This window comes from Nelumbo nucifera, chromosome 5 (assembly GCF_055504915.1).
Source record: "Nelumbo nucifera cultivar China Antique chromosome 5, China Antique-T2T, whole genome shotgun sequence".
Lineage (NCBI taxonomy): Eukaryota > Viridiplantae > Streptophyta > Magnoliopsida > Proteales > Nelumbonaceae > Nelumbo > Nelumbo nucifera.
The window spans coordinates 39,972,434-39,975,022 of record NC_142653.1 but is presented as its reverse complement, the minus strand read 5'-3'; the positions used below and the strand labels follow the sequence as shown (position 1 = coordinate 39,975,022).

At 33.7% G+C, this 2,589-nt stretch overlaps 1 protein-coding gene across 1 annotated transcript; it reads left to right on the top strand.

Moving 5' to 3' along the window:
* Nucleotides 1–553: 553 nt before the first annotated feature.
* Nucleotides 554–880, top strand: LOC148791441 (wall-associated receptor kinase 5-like). Its single transcript, XM_088888182.1, has one exon. The coding sequence runs from the start codon at nt 554–556 to the stop codon at nt 878–880; it is 327 nt and encodes a 108-aa protein (XP_088744308.1).
* The last annotated feature ends 1,709 nt before the right edge of the window (nt 881–2,589 follow it).

Sequence of the window (2,589 nt, the reverse complement as noted above, 5' to 3'; positions counted from 1 at the left end):
GTTAAGGAATTCATAAATGAGATTGTCATTCTTGCTCGTCTCAGTCATGAAAATGTGGTGAATCTATTGGGTTGTTGTTTAGATAGCGCAGTTCCAATTTTAGTTTATGAGTTTATTACAAGGGGGACCTTGTTTCACCGTATCCATGGTGATGGGAGACAAAAGTTTGTGTTTTCATGGGACAATCGTTTAAGAGTAGCTGCAGAAACTACAGGATCTGAAGCACTATTATATTTGCATTCAGCAGATGATCCGCCAATCATTCATAGAGATGTCAAGTCTATGAACATACTCTTAGATGATATATTCACTACGGAAGTATCAGATTTTGGTGCTTCAAAATTGGTCCCCCTGAATTAAATGCAGTTATCTACACTTGTACAATGAACTCTAGGGTACTTGGATCCAGAATATATATGCAAACAGGCCAGTTAACTCATAAGAGTGATGTTTATAGTTTTGGTGCAGTCCTTGTGGAGCTATTAACAAGAAAGAAGATTTATTCTAATGACAGGCCTGAAGAACAGAAAAATATGGCAAAGTATTTTGTTTCATGAAACAAAATCGTCTCTTTGATATCCTAGAAGATGAAGTACCATGTGGAGGAAATAATACACAACTTCAAGGAGTTGCTGAACTTGCAGAACAAAGTTTAAGATTTTATGGGGAAGTGGGACCAACAATGAGAGAAGTTGTTGTGGCTTTAGACTACTTACGAGGATGTGCAGTTGGTAAGTACCCATGGGTGAAAGAGAACTGTGATGAAGAGGTTGTGCACTTGTTGGCTGAATCTTCTTTAGACTCTCAAATTGAGAGCTCTACCATGGGAATTGATAGTTTAAAGAACCAAGTTATATTATCTCTGGATGATGCGAGATAATTGGCTAGAAATTTGGATCTCCTAGCTACACCGTTTTCCCCAACTTTCTCCTACACTTTGATTTAGTTTGAATTAGGTGTCTCCTTACACATGTGATTGGACATCACCAGAAGAATAGTGTATGAAAAGGGTTAGGAAATAAAGAACAGGGGAAGTGTAGTGTTAGTGTTGTGTTTTTCCTTATTATTTTCTTCTTATGTTGTTGTTCTATTCAGTTCACTGTTTTCTTCTTTTCAATTAATTTTTAGTTTTTATGTCATTATTGATCAGTTTGCATGTCCACCCATATTATTGGGTTTTCGATAATAAATATATCTTAATTTTTAATATTGCTGGTTACTTTAATTTAGAGGAATGTTTTAAGAATCAATCCCAAAATTCAACAGCATTTCCCTATAGGTAGTAGGTCATTGGTTCAATTGTTTTAATTGAAGGGGTCAATTCATCATATCATAAATCAAATAATGAAATATAAAAAGAGATACAAAATTACAAAAAAATTGTATGTTTATAATATTATATATTCATTATATTAAATAAAAATAAGTACAATGAATCAGATTTATTATTATTAATGATGAAAACATATTGAAATACAAAGAAAAAAAGAAACTGAGAATTAAGGTTTGACTCCTGACCTACTTGTGAGTGAAACATTTCTTTCTTTCAAAGTTTGATGAGGAAATTTCATTGATCATATGCTCTTAGTACACTCCTCAAGACATAATGAATGACAAATTAAAGAATCCAGGTCTGAGTTTGAGATATAGATAAACTATACTTCGCTATTATAATGAGCTGAAGAAAGTATAGTTGGGAGCCGGCACATGGCCATGAAAATTTCATTGGATTGGGCCCAACCTGAGCCCAAATTCATTGGATCAGGTTGGGTTAGTGTTCAGGGATTTTATTGCAGGTCAGGGACTCAGGGTTAGTGTTGACTAGGTTGGGTTGGGTTAGGGGTTTAGAAAAGAAACCATCAAGCATGAAAAGATTATATACACCAAAAGTCATTCGAACTCCCAAGCTAAATATCATCAATGCATAATCAAGTAGGACATGTACATAATGAAATGAAATTGAATGAAAAAATGACGAACTTGAACAAACCTTCCATTGTTTATGCTTTGGGCTCAGTTTGGAAGGACTACAAATATAAATATGTAGAGTGTAAAACCTTGTATTTTGTATTATTTTGTATGTATTTATACTTTATATATTTATATTTGGACTCCTTCCTAATTGAGTCTTAGGGAACTTGAAAGAGCTTTATCCACCAAATATATTGTTATTTAGGGCTTCATGGAGTAAATTCTAACGTAGAGAATTCTCTTCATTAGACGTATGGAGGTGGCCTGATATGGTAACGTACTGTAGAGGCCCATGGTCTAAGGAGAGGAAAATGGTTGAAATATTGAAGGTGGTGATCCAAAGAAATAACTGATGATTGCAAATAATTGCAGATAATTTTATTGCAAAAGCATCAAATTTTGGTGCTTCAAAATTAGTCCCCTTGAATCAAATGCAATTTTCTACGCATGCAAAATGAAGTTTCGGGTATATAGATACAGAATATTGTTGGAAAAAGTATGTCCTTAACTCCAATCAAATTGATGTACACAAACATTTATTTGTAAATGAATAGAGTACATTATTGTTTCATGTTAATGATGGTATGTTTTCTATGAATTAGCCCTTAAACTGGACAT

Coding starts and splice junctions, on each gene's coding strand:
- LOC148791441 (XM_088888182.1), top strand. CDS start 554: ATGAAACAAAATCGTCTCTTTGATATCCTAGAAGATGAAGTACCATGT.